This window comes from Cebus imitator, unplaced genomic scaffold (genome assembly GCF_001604975.1).
Source record: "Cebus imitator isolate Cc_AM_T3 unplaced genomic scaffold, Cebus_imitator-1.0 Scaffold480, whole genome shotgun sequence".
Lineage (NCBI taxonomy): Eukaryota > Metazoa > Chordata > Mammalia > Primates > Cebidae > Cebus > Cebus imitator.
The window spans coordinates 1,091,849-1,107,737 of NW_016107795.1; the positions used below are offsets into that span (position 1 = coordinate 1,091,849).

A 15,889-nucleotide genomic window follows, 5' to 3' on the forward strand; every position below is an offset into this window, starting at 1 on the left:
TCCACAGAATATACATTCTTCTCAGCACCACATCACACCTACTCTAAAATCGACCACATAATTGGGAGTAAATCACTCCTCAGCAAATGCAAAAGAACGGAAATCGTAACAAACAGTCTCTCAGACCACAGTGCAATCAAGTTAGAACTTAGAATTCAAAAACTAACCCAGAACCGCACAGCTTCATGGAAACTGAACAACTTGCTCTTGAATGTTGACTGGATAAATAATGAAATGAAGACAGAAATAAACATGTTCTTCGAAACTAACGAGAATGAAGACACAACATACCAGAATCTTTGGGACACATTTAAAGCAGTCTCTAGAAGAAAATATATAGCAATAAGTGCCCACATGAGAAGCAAGGAGAGATCAAAAATTGACACCCTATCGTCAAAATTGAAAGAGCTAGAAGAGCAAGATCAAAAAATCTCAAAGTCTAGCAGAAGACAAGAAGTAGCTAAGATCAGAGCAGAACTGAAGGAGATAGAGACACAAAAAACTCTTCAAAAATCAATAAACCCAGGAGCTGGTTTTTTGAAAAGATCAACAAAATAGACAGACCACTAGCCAGATTTACCAAAAATAAAAGAGAGAATAACCAAATTGATGCAATAAAAAATGATACAGGGAATATCACCACAGATTCCACAGAAATTCAAACCATCATCAGAGATTATTACAAACAACTCTATGCACATAAACTAGTAAACCTGGAAGAAATGGATAAATTCCTGGACACTTGCCTCCTCCCAAGCCTAAACCAGGAAGAAGCCGAAACCCTGAACAGGCCCATAACAGGTTGTGAAGTCGAGGCAGCAATTAAGAGCCTTCCACACAAAAAAAGCCCGGGTCCAGATGGGTTCACAGCCGAATTCTACCAGACATACAAAGAGGAGCTGGTACCATTCCTTCTGAAACTATTCCAAATAATCCAAAAAGAGGGAATTCTTCCCAAATCATTTTATGAGATCAACATCATCCTGATACCAAAACCTGACAGAGACTCAAAAAGTAAAGAAAACTTCAGGCCAATATCCAAGATGAACATAGATGCAAAAATCTACAATAAAATACTGGCAAGCCGATTGCAACAGCACATCAAAAATCTTATCCACCATGATGAAGTAGGCTTCATTCCGGGGATGTAAGGCTGGTTCAGCATACGCAAGTCTATAAATGTAATTCGCCACATAAACAGAACCAAAGACAAAAACCACACGATTATCTCAATTGATGCAGAGAAGGCCTTTGACAAAATTCAACAGCCCTTTATTCTAAAAACCCTCAATAAGCTAGGTATTGACGGAATGTCAATGGCAAATGTTGGTCTGCAATACCACATTTCTTAGAAATGATTGTTGACATGCCCAAAGTTCTAAAGTAGAAGGAAAGAATGTAAACATATACTACCACAGACTGAATAAATGGTTAGGGCTCGGGTTCGAACACTGAGTACATTTTCAAGTCCCTGGGGAGAAGGGGAGTTAAGAGTTCAAGCACTCAGAGTGAACCCAAAAGGACGGGACTTAAGTTATTGAGCACTTACTATGTCATGTTATGTGACTCTCAGATAGTTAGCAATAGTACTATTTCTTGAATGAGAAATTAAGACTCAGAGTCACATAATTTGTTCATGGACTCACTGGTAAAAATTCAGGTCTGTCTAACTTTACAGCTCACACCACCCAAGAGCTAGTGTTAAAGCTGAGATACCAATATCCCTCAGCTATTATCTGCTTTGCCTATCAATCAATTCTTGGGTCTAAGGCAGGAAACAAGTAATTATTTATTAAGTGACAATTTTAAGATGCCTATACATGTAAAGTTTAAAATTTTGAAAATGGGAGACCACGAGTTATTACTTTAACCATTCTCTTTTCAATTTCTTCATTTTTGAATGGAAGGTTTGGACCAAATAATCTCTAAGGCTGACAGTATATTACTTGATTCTGCTACTCACATATTCTCAATACCAGTTTTCTAAGCAAAAAATATATCACAAGTGAGAGAGACGTATCTGCCTGAAAAACAGCCCCAAAACAACTGTTATTATTTAGGTTTGGGACACATTGGCTTATTGTAAAGAATACAAATGACCCAGGGTGATAGAAAGCCCACCAAGGTCAGCAAAGGGAAGACTGTCTTTGGCAGGTCTCCATCATCTATTTTGGGGTCCTCTAAACAGTCTTCACATTAATTATCTCTTTTGTCGTGTATCCTTAGAGCTGTTCCCTTGAAATCTTACTCTAAACCTCCTAGAACTATCAGAAATGTACCTATTAAACTAAATACAATCTTTTGCCAAATCCTTTGGATGAATGCTCCAAGATTGTCACCCACTGCAGACACCACTGTCTGATCACTGCACTCTTTATCTCTGAGCTTAGGCTCAGTCTTAGAAACACAGCACAATGCTGCAGGACAGCCACTACCAGTTGATTGGAGTTAATGCTAAAAATTTTTTTAACAACTGTTATGTGTGCTAAACTAATTTTTTCTTAAAAAAAAAAAACTGACCAAAATTAGCTTTCCATGGGAACCCTTCTTCAGAGACACCTGCACATTTACCATTAGTAAGAGATTCTTGACAATATTTAAAATGTTAAGTCCTTTATTTGTAACTAGTGGTAGAATTCCAGACCACAGGAAAGACAAATAGCAAGGATTATTTACGAAAAGGCAATGAGATAGCTTTTGTGATACCACTCCATAGACGCCACCACAGAACTGACTCTATAAGAAAGTAAGCTCTTCAGTCTGGCCTTTAAGATAAAATATGGAAGGTATGCAAGTACAAGATGCAGTGATGATTTTTAATAAATACTATTTTCATAGAAAACTTAATTCTTGCCCAAGTCATAGAAACGGAGTTCAAAGAGGCCTTAAAAAGCCTGTGACTATATCTCACCAAAAACCCGGGAGGTAGCTGCTCATGCGCATGCATTCTTGGCATTCAGTATTGTCCCAGGAGGCTTATCGTATGTATAAGCATCTCTAGTGTTAGAAAAGTTTTTTCTGCATCAAGTCCCGGTATGTTCTATTCATTGGTATGAGTTCTGTCCAAGTAATGCAGAGTAAGACTAATTCATGCCCACTCCAAATTCCCTCCTCTTCCAGCAACTATGTCTTTGGAAGAAGTCATTCTTCTCCCTCTGTTCCTGCTTTGATTAATGTGTTTTCTGGCATAGCAGTAGAGAAAGGGTTGTAAGGTAGTTTCCACTGCCATGATAGAAACTTTGTGATGGCGGCAAGTTCCTGAGTCCCCGATTTCGTATCTTCTTCTCTGAGCACAGTATTGAATACATAGTAGAATCCAGTATTGGGTATATAATTAAATTTATTAATTATCTTTTGTTTCACTTCCATTTTCTAAATCTACCATCTATTGTTTAAGGAAAACAATACTTCCTTGTAATCCTTATCGGTAAATGAGAGTGTTTGGAGAAAATGGTTAGAGGACAAAATAGCTTTATAAGTTAAACACCTGTTATCTGCAGGCCAATGTGTTAAGTACTTTTTATAGTAATTTAATTCATCTCTCTACAGCTTTTGTGGCTTGATATTAGCCCACCCTACACAAAGAAATAAGTGTCATAGAGTATAAGGAACTTATCTTGGACTGAACAGTAAATTAATGGCAGTAGGGATTTGAAGCACCCATCCCCATTGCCTTCTCACTCTGCACCTTCAGCTTAGCGTGAGTGCCTGTACAATGTGCACCCATAGCACAGGCCCTGCACCTATGACATTGAAATGCAATTGCATGTTTCCTGTCTCTCTCCCTTGCTCAGCAAGAAAAAGGAATCAAGTCTATCTGGCTCATATGTATACCCACAATGTCTGACACACAATGGAATTCTAATAAATATTTGTCGAATAAATCAATGAGAATCCCAAAGACTATGCTCTAAACAATATACCAAAAGAACTCTATGAATATCTTCATATATTATCTATTAAGGGGCCATCATCTTCAAATTTAAACATTGGTATGCAAAATGTCTTCAAAATTTAGAGAACCATCAGGAGAGCCAAGCCATGAGTCCATGACCAGTCTTCATTTCTTGAGTTACTGCTCCTTTGATAACAATGTCAAGCATTTATACCACTAACATAACAGGAATTTTGGCTTGGAATGCAGGGAGACAAACACCATTGCCATTGTTGCCTTGTACAATCTTCCACCTCTCTGAATAACAGATTTTGTCAGGCATGCATTTTTAAGTTCAAGACCAGCCTGAAAAACATAGCAAAAATCCATCTCTACTAAGAATACAAAAATTAGCACATTCCTGTAATCCCAGCTACTTGGGAGGCCATACCTAAGAGGTAGTGTATGCAATGGTTAACAATATTGTTCCACGAAGCTGGAGGCATCACACTACCTAACTTCAAACTTTAAACTAAATAGCATGGGAGCTAAACGTTGAGTACACATGGACATAAAGACAGGAACAATAGACACTGGGGACTACTACAGAGGGGAAGGAGAGAGAGGGATGTGGGTTGAAAAACTACCTATTGGATACTATGCTCGCTACTTGAGTGATGGGATCCGTACTCCAAACCTCAGTATCATGCAATATATACATGTAACAAACCTATACATGTACCCCATCTCTAAAATAAAAGTTGAAATGATAAAATATATAATATTTATATAATTCTGGAACTATATATTGTATATTTTATAATATAAAATAATACATATTTATAATATATTATAATAATATAATATATATTATTATACATTATAATGTACATGTTATATACATATATATAGTTCTAGAATTAGAGAACCTAAATTCAAACTCTGGTTCTGCCAATTACTAGTTATATCACACTGAACACATTAGTTTATCTCCCCAAATCTTAGGTTTCATGTTTGTAAAATAAAAATGAAAACAATACTTACTCATAGAGTTATTAGATTAAATGAAATAATGTATGAAAAGTGGCTAGAACAATGTTTGGTTCATTGAAAACATTCAAGTAGTAGCAGTATTTGCAGCAGTAAAGGCACATGCCCAAAATTATCGGTTTTCTTCCCGGTAGTGGCAAGGACATCTTAGAGCACTGTGCCTACACAGTGGCTATTCAGACTTCCAACTTTTCGTGGAGTAGGGAATGGTGCAGGCTTGTGAGCAAAAGATGCTGATGGAATGAATGAATCATGATTGCTTAATTTTGTGATCATATTGGTTTATAACATCAGTCTGAAAAATAACTTTACAATTGTGTGTTTATTGTTTGCTGCAATATATGATTTCAGGGGACAGTTACAGAAAAATTATTTTACTTTGTTCTCAGGAAATGAGATTCATTACCACACAGATAGGAAGCCTGTAAGTTGGTTATCCCTGGAAAGAAAAAAATAGTGTTTAATGCATCAAAAAAATAGGTAATGTTATAACTTGGATGATAGAAAGTCATATATTTGAAAAAACTATTAGGGGTAATTGTGCTTTGCTTCTTGTAGATCCAAACCTACCTTCTCTTGAGGTTCAGGTCTCTCTTCACTGATGCTGTATATAATTCCTATATCTATGCAACATTTTGTTGCTAAAGTTTGTATTTCAAGTCTTACATAAACCACAAGGGAGAGGACATCTTTATATGTCTTTCTGAAATCACAAACATATTGCTTTTTGTTTATGTAAATGCTATAGCAATACTCTTGGTTTGTATGTCAATCATATCTCAGTAGAGCAATATTCTTAAAAGATGATTGGAAAGGGTCACTGATGCCTGTCTGCCCAGCTCAGTCCCCAAGGAGTTTACCCCTCTTCTTTCTGTTAGCTTTCAGAGATTCCATCGTCTCTCCTTTGTGGTCGAGACAGCTGAATATATTAGTAGGAAGGCAGAGAACTTAAGTATCTTTCGGCTATCTAGAAAACTGCTTGATAGAAATCACACCAGGATCTTTGTCATGATAGAATTGTTAGCCAATCACATTATATGACACTTAATAAATATCATTTCCTTTCTAGTTGTTACCTCCTCTTTTAATTGTAATGAGCTTTTTAGACCAAAGGCAAGGTAGTAATTGTTTAAGTTGACAGTAATTCTAAGGTAATTAAGTAATCATCATGAGTTAGGGTTTTATACTGTTAAGACAAAGTAGTTTTCTTAATTAGTTGTTCATAAGATACATTTGTTTAGTTGCAGTTAGCATTAATATTTCACAATTGACTGTTCTGTCTGCCAACTTCTACAAACCATGATGACATGAAGTATGAAACAGATGTCATTGAAGTCTCTGCCTTTCAGAAGTTTTACACTTCTTTGAAAGTCCAACATGGTAAACATAGGTTACTGTGTTCTGTGCCGTGGCTAACAATTCCAGTATATGAGTAGGAATTTAAATTTTCAATAAAATACTTCATTTCCAAAAAAAAAAGTGAGAAAATAAAACTACTTGAACAGCAAGAGAAGGGCTAGCACAAATGCAGCATTGCCACCCTATAAGGAGTGGCTGATACCCAGAAAAACACAGAAACAATATTGGAATCTGTTAGCTACATGTCTGGTTCGTGTAGGATGAACCAGAAATAGACAATGAAGCAGGAAGGAGAAAAGGCAGGATGATGAAATAAGCCACAAATATGTTTGACCTTAGATTGAGGCAGGGGTATTACCTTTGGTGCTTTTTACTTTAGATATTTCATGCATCTGGCTTCAGGTGACAATTTTTGGACTCTGAGGTGGGAGACAAAAATAAAAATATATAGCAAGAAAAATTTAAGACACTAATTTAAATTTCGATAGGCAAGCTCCCCTGAATTTTAAAGAAAATCAAATCATTCCCAAATTGTATAGGGAAACAGTAAACATTCTTATTTCTAGTGAACTTGAAATAGACACCCAAAGCCCCTTTACAACCTGCCAATAAATTCATCTTTTTCTTCACGTGGTCCTAATGTACACAATCACTCAGATAAATGCTAGATATTAATATCCTCTAATTAAAATTAAGTATATTTTTTAAAACTAATAATGTGCACCCCACAAAAATTTCCACATACTAAGTGTCACTCAGAAAAGCAGAGGGCTCACAACCAGAATGAACGCTGTGTGTGAGTTCGTGTGCCTGTGCCTGTGAGTTTACATGAATTATGAATTTGGAGTGGAGTGAATGTTCCTAGAAAAGGAACAGTGAGAAATGAAGTTGGAAAACAGTTAAGAGACATTTCCCTGGAGCCATCCATTGGGGCTAACATTCACAGGTTGCTGAGATTCACACCACACCAAATGGCTACAAACTACCTTCACTGGAGTGAGAGTAAGCAGGGGGTATTTCTCCCTTTTCTCCCCTACTACCCTTACCCTCCACTCCCTCATTATTCTCTACTGTGGGATGTTAGCACAAGGCCTGGGAAAGTGAGGCAGCCACTCCTACAAAGCTTCACTTTTTTATACCCTTCCTGCTCCACTTCATTTGGAGCTGCTTATGATTTCCTTTGCAAGTTGCTTTGACTCTGTCTTATTAAGACAATGAGTGGTTCAAAACCAAAAAATAAGAACCAAAGATGTAATTCAGGGATAATTATTACCATCCTCATTTACAGATGGTGAACTGCCATTCAGTTTAAGTTGCATGTCTTACAAAACTGCTGGGGTTAGAACCCAAGTCTTCCTGATAGCTTTTTCTGTACTATGGAGACACTGCTCAAAGTGTATTTCAGCAATGTCTGCATATTAGTTGTATAGCAATCGTGCTCTCAAATATAGTCCTGGTAGACACTGCAGAGAGGAAGCAGGGTCGTGCAGGGTTCTGTTTTATTTTATTTAACCAGGAATACCAGTTGAATTTCAGTTGAAAAGAAATAAAACTACCTCTTTATTAAAGCAGACCAACTTCTCTTCATCCTCCTCTGCTTTGCAGCACTTCTCCACTGCATTTCCGAAATTTGTTAACAAAGACTGCAGCTCCTTATTTGCGACTTCATACTTCAGCTTCACTATGTTGACAAGAAACCTGTAGCCGAAAGATGTCAAATAGAATTAACTAACAATCTCTTTCTGAAGCATCTCTACTCCAAAATGCTTGTTACAGAATCACATGTCTTGGGTCTCAGCTTGGGTGAGAGTAAAGAGTTGAAATATCCCACTTTGAATGGGTCTCCTGAAACTTTCCCATTAAATTTAAAGAATGGTTTCCACAGTAACATTTTTTAAAGGGTTTTGTCACACACAAAATTATATAAAAAATATTAACAAGGAGGAAGAGAGGGACAAAGAGAAGTTGGTTAAGGAGTACAAAAATACAGTTAAATAGAAGTAATAAGTTCTAGTATTCAAGTATAGTGGGGAAATTACAGTTAAAAATAATTTATTGTATATTTCCAAATAGCTAGAAGAGAAGAATTGCAATGTTCCCAACACAAAGAAAAGAGAAATATTTGGGGTGATGGATATTCCAATTACCCTGATTTGATCATTACACATTATATGCAGTTTTCAAAATATCATATGCACTCCCAAAATATGTACAATTATTATGTCAGTTGAAAAGTGATGTCAAAGAAGCAATTGAAAAAAATAAACTATGACAACTAAGTGTGACAACATTCATAGACAATAGTGATTTCCTTAATTTCTAATAACTTCTAGAATTCCAATATTCTAGTAACGTCTAGAATTCCAAACTTCAGGTGGCAACCCATTGGTGTCTTAAAAGCACATTTTAGAGTACATTTTTAGAGTAATTATTTAAGTAATAAAATTTTTATGAACAAGATTAAAAAGGATAATGTAATAAGTCCTGTGTGCCCATGTGCCAATCCTCAGATCTAAGAATTAACAAAAGTTTGCATTTTCTCACTTTCATTTTTAAATTGAAAACAGGATAGTTTAAAAAAAATAATAAAATAGACAAGACTAGACTAGCGTGGGCTGGAAAATACAAGAGTGTATTGCACTGTGAATCCGTAAATATTGCATATAATCAGAATATTCTATTTAAAAATGAAAACAAATATTAGGCATTTATTATGTGAAGTATTATGGTATACATGACTACCTCTGATCTTTCCAGAAAATTCATGTCCAAAACAACCTTCAGTCCCTCATATTCAGTAGCTGAATGTTGTCTCCACTACATTTGAGGCAGACTCTGTCTAAATCCAAAAAAAAAAAAAAAATAGGTCTAATTCCTTGGCATTTTAAGACATTTGTTGAGAAAATACAAGTAAACTTTCTGTCCCTTTGGGCCTCTCCTTTTCAAACATTAAGTGATATTCTCCAGGCATTCTATCAAGAAAATGAAATTCATTATCAGCCTGCCTATGAGTCTTTCTGCCGGCTGCCGTAACCTTCCAAAGGTGATGTTAGACTTGGACACTCCAAGTCTCTTTCAAATGAAAAGACAAGCTAGATATAAACAATGTCAAAAAAAATATGCACTAATATTTTTCCAAATAGAAGAGCCTGGACAATTTGGTGGAAGGAACAGGATTGTGATATCAAAAACACACATCCACTAGATAAACTTTCTTGCTAATACGTGGTATGTCTTCAAACTGAAGAAAAAGAGGAATGGAAGAGATTGTTTGTACCTGTCTGTCTTCTTCTGAAGCTCCTCATTCTGAGATTGACACATGTCTGTGTGAAAGGTAAATAAATCTTGAGAGAAAGGTGGAGGCACATATGTTTTATGAGCTGTCAAACTCTCAAAGCAGGGCCCTCTGAAGGCAAAGTTTGATTTACAACAGTGGTCCACAGCAGGGTTGATAGTTCGATTTTCATTTACTCCGCATAACTCTCCAAGAACTAAATCTGCCTGTACCAACAAGAGTTACAACTCAGATATGATCTTAAAAGAATGGAATTTTTAAAAATATGGTTAGATGAATAGTTAGATCATTCTAAGATCACTGTTAACCTTACTCAAAAAACACATGCACTCATAAAATATCACTATGTACAAAAAAAAAGTAGAAGCTAGGGTCCTAAATGGCATTGTGACCGAAATCCAAGTCAGAGCAACTTAGATCTTAGATGCTTACAAATTAATTTCTTCATAATGTATAAACAAGCTTTCAGTTGCAAACAGACAGCTGCAAACAGCCAACTGAAATCAAACACTGTGGTCCTTGGGTTTTTTCCCCTCCTGGAATCTCCCTCAGGGTACTCACCACCCCAGCCCTAAAGAGATGTATACAATGCCTGACTGCTGGATGAAGCAACTGGGGCAAGAGGAAGAATCTGTAACCTTACTTAAAATTATAAAGTTTCCTGTATCATTTTGAAACAATATTATGATTCCTAAATCATTTATCCTAACAAATCCCTTCTAATATAATGAAAAAAATCAGAAAGATAATTTGAAGAACTCTCCAAAAATAATTAAGACGTTCTCTTTTACTTCTTAGGGTTTTCACAAAGTGAACCAAAAGGAAAACCTGACAATTTTTGCTTAACAATATTAAAAACAATAAAGAAAGGAATGTGGAGAATCACTGTAAATCAATGAGTGCAAATATTTTTTCTTTTAAAGAAGAATATGGTACACAGGCCACGCTCACCAAATTTTCAACACAGGCAAACTCTTCACTTAGAGTGCAGCAAGTAGTGAAAACTGTCACCATTTTCTTTCCAAGAGAGACCAGTTCTTCAGTGGAGAGCTGAGGAGCTATCTTTGTGAGTCTAATAAGGTAACTGAAAGAACATTTGTCTGTTTGGTTTTGAACGAAAGCAGATACCCATTTTCCCTTGAATTACTGCTGAAGTCCAGACCCTTCAAGGCTAGGGACAACCAATATAAGTGCAACATGAACCTTAGCTCTCTTATAAAATAGAGAAATATGTCTTTACTTCCTGTTTTTCTGCACCTTGCTTCCTATATCTATTTTAGCTTCCTTTCTAATTTCATGGATGTATCAGAAGCTCTTAGATTTGCCCCCCTGTGTTTTCTTTGAGTATAGGAGCTCCTTGACAGCAAATACATTGGCTAAAATCCTGCTTAAAATCCTTTGCATCATTAGAAAATGTTTTAAAGAAAGAATTTAATCCATATATGTTGGAAAAGAATAATCTGAGATGAAGGAAACTAAGATTTTTAATGAGCTTAGTTCAAATTGTCAGCTAACCGCCAAATTGCAGAAATAGTAAAGGTTTTTTTATTGTGTTTTTTAATTGTGTTTTACTTTGATTTGAAGATGTTTAGTTTCAATAAATAATACATTAGCATGAGGCCAGGTGCAGTGGCTCACTACTGTAATCCCAGCAATTTGGAAGGCAAAGGGGGGATGGATTGCTTGAGCTCAGGAGTTCAAGACTAGCCTGAGCAAGATGGCAAAACCTCCTCTCTACCATAAAACACAAACATTAGCAAACATGGTGGCTCACATCAGTAGCCCTAGCTACTTGGGAGGCTGTGATGGGAGGATCACCTGAACCTGTTAGGCAGAGGTGGCAGTGAGCTGAAATCCCACCACTGCACTCCAGCCTGGGTGACAGAGAGATCTTGTCTCAAAAATATACAGTAATAATAATAATAATATTAATAATAAAAAAACACATTGGCATAATAATTGAAACAAACTGCAATATTATTCACAAATGCTCACCAGAGCACTAAAAAACTGAGTATTAAAGTGTTGGGCAAATCCAGAATTATTTCTATTAACTCAGTTAAGATGGCCTTTAAGGCAAAACAAGGCAAACCATCTCTTCCCCAAAGAAACTGTAACAACCTGAAATATGCAATGTCCCATTTTCAAATGGGTAAGGATCCAAGGATTCTAGATTGGCAGTGAGAAAGCCAATGCCAAACAGAAACCAAAGCACTGGAGAATCAATCTCTCCAGAATCCTGTATTTCTTTTATTTTTAGCTTCATTTCTAATAAAAGATTGATGTGACAGTTCATTAATTCTTTGATTTAAAAAAAATTCCTCCAAGAGTTTATGAATTGGCTATAACTGAAAGACTTGAGAGCTAACTTTTTTTTTACTTTGAAGGATTATTGAATTCTGGTAATAAGTGTTAGCCCACTTGCTCAAGCAACCTACTGGTATTTCAAACCATCCTTCCCCAAATTCTGGGAATGTTTACATTCTTGTTGTATCTTCTTAAGGCTTTTCTCAGTTGCCTCATTGAATTTGTCTTCCTGAAAATAAGAATAATCATGGTTTAAGAACATTTTATCTAAAATTTAATCATAAGCTTTATATCAATGTGTAGAATAGCATTTCTTATTTCTAAAGTATTTTCAAACTCTCATTATTATACTAAATTCAGGGCACTTTTTGTATATGTGTGTCAGAATTTAGTTTTTTTTAGTTATATATATATATATTTTTTTTTTTGCTAAATTTAAAAGTCCAAATTTTTTATTATCATCTTGTACATATTTCAGAGCCTTCTAATTTACAAAATAGAATTTAAATTGCATGTTGACACTAATGACATTCAATTCTCACTTTGAAGTGGCCAGGGCAGTTGTTAACTCCATTTTTAAATAAAAGCAACTGGCCTTGTGAAATTAAGTGACTTGCTCAGAATGCCCCAGCTTATAAGTGTTGCTACAGAACATTTTAAATCATGTTGCTCTTTATGATTTTTTCATTGTTTAGATTTGAAACTTAAAACCTCAAACAGTTTTCTTCAAATATTTGATGGACTCTCTCTTACATGACATAAAATTGGACATCTATTGAGTGGCCACCAGAGACAGAACTAAACAACACTGGATGGCTGCTGTGGAGCAAACTGTATCTCCATGGACAGAGAAAATTTGCTAGTGCTATGATTAATTAAGGATCAGAAAAAGATCACCTCACTGGGGACAGTTACAAAGCTGGGGGCTAAGACTTATTCCATTGCTCAAATTTGAATGAGTATAAACTGATGTTTGTGGCAAGCAAAAAAAAATGGTTTAATAAAGCAAAAGTAGCACATATCAAAGTAATGAGAAATAAATAAAAAATGTTAAATTGTTGATTTCTATAATATATAAGAAATACATATGAATTTATGTGAAAATCACTAATTTTAGTAAGAAAATGGGTAGCACACATGAACAGATTTTTCACAGAAAATGTGTAAACAGTGGGCTGAGTGCAGTGGCTCATGCCTGTAATCCCAGCACTTTGGGAGGCCAAGGCAGGCGGATCATGAGGTTAGGAGATTGAGACCATCCTAGCCAATACGGTAAAACCACGTCTACTAAAAATACAAAAATAAGGGCGTGGTGGTGCGTGCCTGTAATCCCAGCTACTTGGGAGACTGAGGCAAGAGAATTGTTTGAACCAGGGAGTCAGATGCTGCAGTGAGCCTAGATCACGCCTCTGCACTCCAGCCTGGCAATAGAGCAAGACTCCATCTCAAAACACACACACACACACACAAGCGCACACACACACACACACACACACACACACAACCACTATTATTTACATATAAATCCAAATCCAACAAAGTTCATTTCCATGTGCAATGTAGGTAAAAGTGACATTGAAATGAACATTTCCAAGTGCTGTTTTGGGTCTAGACACCAGCAAAAACTTTCTAGACAGTACCTCAAAATTTTGTGTCAAATGTTTTTTTTAAAAGTTCAGATATTTTGATGCAATAATTTTCCCCCTAATAATCTATCCTAAGAAAAAAACTCATAAAGATTAATAAAAATAAATGGAAGAAGATGTTCATTTCAGGGTCACTTACAAAATGAAAAACACCCTAAGTAAACATCCAAAATGTCCAACACACAGTAGGAAATCAGTTAAATAAATTATATAATTATAATGGGATACCGTTATTTAAAAACAAGTATATCTTGAAGTCAGTTTAACGACATAAAAAGTTTTCTATACTAGAAACCGGAAGAGTCCAGGTAGTTTCCCTAGAGGGAACACAGCCCTTCTGACACCTGAAGTTGGCCCCATGAGACTCATTTCAGGCTTCTGGCATCTTGTGAGAGAATAAATTTTTGTTGTTTTAAGCCGCTTACTTTGTGGCAATAGCAGGAAACCAAGGAGGCACAATTTATAACAAAAAAAAAAAAAGGTTTTCTATGTTACCAAATAAAAAACAGGCCCAAACATTTTCTAGGTATTATGCCAATCTTATTTTTTAGAACACACACACACACACACACACACACACACACACTTACTGAAAGGTTGAACAAAAATGTTAATTATAGCTATTTCCTGGCGGGAGAATCAGAAAAGGGCTTTTTGTAATCTTTGGTATTTTCCTAATAATCTACAAAAATCAATCATTCCTTTTGAAATCATCAAAAATCCAGTATGACTTAATAAAATACAGAATACTTTCCTAGTCATCTACAACAATCCATCATTACTTCTGAAATCCTATAATATCCAATATGGCTTAATAAAATACAGAATACATTTAAAAAATGTAACTTTAAACTGCTTAATGCCAAGAGATTTTTGAACTAACACACTGGATTAGTAGTCCAAAACATTACGCATCAGCCAAACTTATGACACTGGCCTTCCCAGTTGATCTTTTTAGGCTGAATCTACAGTAGAATCAGATTAATCAATCACATTTCCTACTCCCAGACTGAAGCAAAACTCTGATATCAATTTTTAAGTGCTTTATAGTTGTTCTTTTTTAATTTTCTGAACTTACAATGATGGAACCTACCGCATAATGGTAACAATCTGGAGGGTTTTCTGTGTTGCAGCAATTTCTCAGGAGATCTTTATATATTTGAACAACTCTTAAAAGCTGTGATATAGACAAGTCTGGATGTCTCCTTGAGTATTCAAAATTAAACCTGCAATGTGTAAAATATTTTTGCATATTAGAAATTAGAGAAAGAGCAAAAAGCCCAATTCCACTATTTTATAATCCAGTCAGATTTAATACTGACTGTTTTTGAAAGCTAATTTTCTACTCTGGTTTGGTCACAGAGTAATTTAAGAGGACATTTTGGCTACAGAAGATCATTTTATAAAAGTTCTCTTCCATGGTATATTTTAAACTAACAGTGTTTTTTACTTGGGAAGAGAGAATTAGTAGAGTTATTTAGAACTAATTATTGGAATGATTTGATCCATAAAACATGGGAAATAATATATTATGAAATAATTATGTTTGAAAATACATTCAGATTTCCAGGTTGGGATACTGGGAATATGGCTTCCTTTCACCCACAATGTGGTCTTGGTGAGAGACAGGGAGCAAGCTTTGCTCATTACCACATCCCGCCCCTTTTTTTTTCAGGATTTGAACTTCTCGATTAGTCTTGTTTTCTCTAATACCATCTGTACAGCTTCCCATTTGCTTTTCAGTTCAATTTGTGAGATATATTCCCATATCCCATGGCAGTAGTGCTTAACCTTCAGAGAATCAAGGCTCCTCTTAATATCTGATGTAAGCCATGGACTTCTTCTCAGGGGGGAAAACACACACACCTAAAAACATGTCTCAAATGCTGTGAAGAAAGATCCCTGGAAGCTTACTGGAGGCTGGAAAAGCCACTGAAGAAAACCTCAAACAGTTTTCTTCAAATATTTGATGGACTATCTCTCATGTGGCATAAAATTGGACATCTACTGAGTGGCCACCAGAAAGAGAACTAAACACAAGTGAATGGCTGCTATGGAGTAAATTGCATCTCCATAAAAAGAAAGAATTTGCTAGTGATATGATTAAATGCCTGAGATGTTCACATTCAGAAAGACTCTACCTTAAAACAGTGAGCACTCTGACTCGGCTTGCTCAGTTACTCTCTCATTTCTCCCCATGCTTCAAACACTTTTTATGTTGTAATAGTGATGATGATAAAAATGGTTTTTATCTGTCAAACACATATGTCAGGTACCATCTATCATTTTGTTTAATTGAGCTTGATTTAATATCCACAACCGTGAGAAGCCAGAGAGGACAGTAGTTATAAGACCAGG

The 15,889-nt window shown here is 35.7% G+C and overlaps 1 protein-coding gene across 2 annotated transcripts in view; it reads right to left on the reverse strand.

Annotated features, from left to right (window-relative positions):
* AFM (afamin) overlaps nucleotides 1-15,889 on the reverse strand; it is a 47,016-nt gene that overhangs the window by 19,306 nt on the left and 11,821 nt on the right. The window contains exons 9-15 of one of the 2 annotated variants that reach the window (XM_017512939.2): nucleotides 14,625-14,757; nucleotides 12,017-12,114; nucleotides 10,530-10,662; nucleotides 9,561-9,784; nucleotides 7,840-7,981; nucleotides 6,642-6,702; nucleotides 5,189-5,363 (exon numbers count right to left, since the gene is read on the reverse strand). In XM_017512939.2, the coding sequence (XP_017368428.1) occupies nucleotides 6,682-6,702; nucleotides 7,840-7,981; nucleotides 9,561-9,784; nucleotides 10,530-10,662; nucleotides 12,017-12,114; nucleotides 14,625-14,757 (751 nt within the window). In that variant the 3' untranslated portion in view covers nucleotides 5,189-5,363; nucleotides 6,642-6,681. Of the gene's footprint in view, nucleotides 1-5,188; nucleotides 5,364-6,641; nucleotides 6,703-7,839; nucleotides 7,982-9,560; nucleotides 9,785-10,529; nucleotides 10,663-12,016; nucleotides 12,115-14,624; nucleotides 14,758-15,889 lie in introns of those variants that run through there. The other variant, XM_017512940.2, reaches the window with a different exon arrangement.